The sequence below is a fragment of the Aristolochia californica genome, unplaced genomic scaffold, assembly GCF_029961685.1.
Source record: "Aristolochia californica isolate CCGP_79_NKW_82.1479 unplaced genomic scaffold, dmAriCali1.0.hap1 SCAF_10, whole genome shotgun sequence".
NCBI lineage: Eukaryota > Viridiplantae > Streptophyta > Magnoliopsida > Piperales > Aristolochiaceae > Aristolochia > Aristolochia californica.
In genome coordinates this window covers 1255104-1255891 of record NW_027181771.1, presented here as the reverse complement: position 1 = coordinate 1255891, position 788 = coordinate 1255104, and the positions used below count along the sequence as shown (strand labels likewise).

Sequence of the window (788 nt, the reverse complement as noted above, 5' to 3'; positions counted from 1 at the left end):
ATGTCAAGGATACATCCCACAGAGAACAGATGTGCAGTTACGAAACAAGTACTGGAGAGCAACAAGCCAGTAGTTCTGACAGTGTGGAAGAAGTCAAGTATGGCCTTCCAGGGCACAGATGGGTTCTCAGTTTTTGACAAAGATGGAAAATTAGCCTTCCGAGTTGACAACTATACAAGGAAAACAGGAGGTCTTGTACTGATGGATGGTGGTGGGAGAGCCTTACTGACGTTGAAACCTCAGGTAAGTCATCAAACATCATCGCTTCCCACAACTTTTTTCCGAATCTCAGCAACAGATTCAAATCCAATCTTTTCCAGTATGAAATCCCATAAACCAACACCCATTTCAGCAAGCCTAACCTCCGTTCATGTTTTTTGCAATCATTTAAGCAGATACTTAGCTTGCATGACCAGTGGAACGGAATTGAAGGCGACGGATACTCGAAAACATGCATCAAAACACCACTTTTCTCCATGAAGAAGAAATCCATACTCCAAAACACCGACAAACTCGAAGTATTCATGGGTAGTTGCAGAAACCGTACCTCTTCACCTGACTTTCGAATCGATGGCTGCTTCAGAAGGCGACATTGTAAGATATGGGGAGGAAATGGAGAGGTGGTAGCAGAGATTTTCAGAAAGAAAGTAAACACCACGATTTTGCTTAGCGAAGACGTTTTCAGCTTGATTGTTCGACCGGGTTTCAGCTCTGAGTTGATCATGGCTTTCATCGTCGTCATGGATCGAATTTGCAGGAAACCAGTTACCCCCATATTGTGCTCATGA

General features: G+C 43.7%; 1 protein-coding gene across 1 annotated transcript; it reads left to right on the top strand.

Annotated features, from left to right (window-relative positions):
• LOC137939201 (protein LURP-one-related 12-like) lies at positions 1-788 on the top strand. Its single transcript, XM_068784428.1, has 2 exons — positions 1-243; positions 396-788. The coding sequence occupies exons 1-2, from the start codon at positions 1-3 to the stop codon at positions 786-788; spliced, it is 636 nt and encodes a 211-aa protein (XP_068640529.1).

What these genes read in the sequence shown, in the direction of transcription:
- LOC137939201 (XM_068784428.1), top strand. Translation starts at nt 1, where the DNA reads ATGTCAAGGATACATCCCACAGAGAACAGATGTGCAGTTACGAAACAA. An exon ending in TACTGACGTTGAAACCTCAG is followed by an intron (nt 244 to 395) that starts GTAAGTCATCAA and finishes TCATTTAAGCAG; the next exon opens with ATACTTAGCTTGCATGACCA.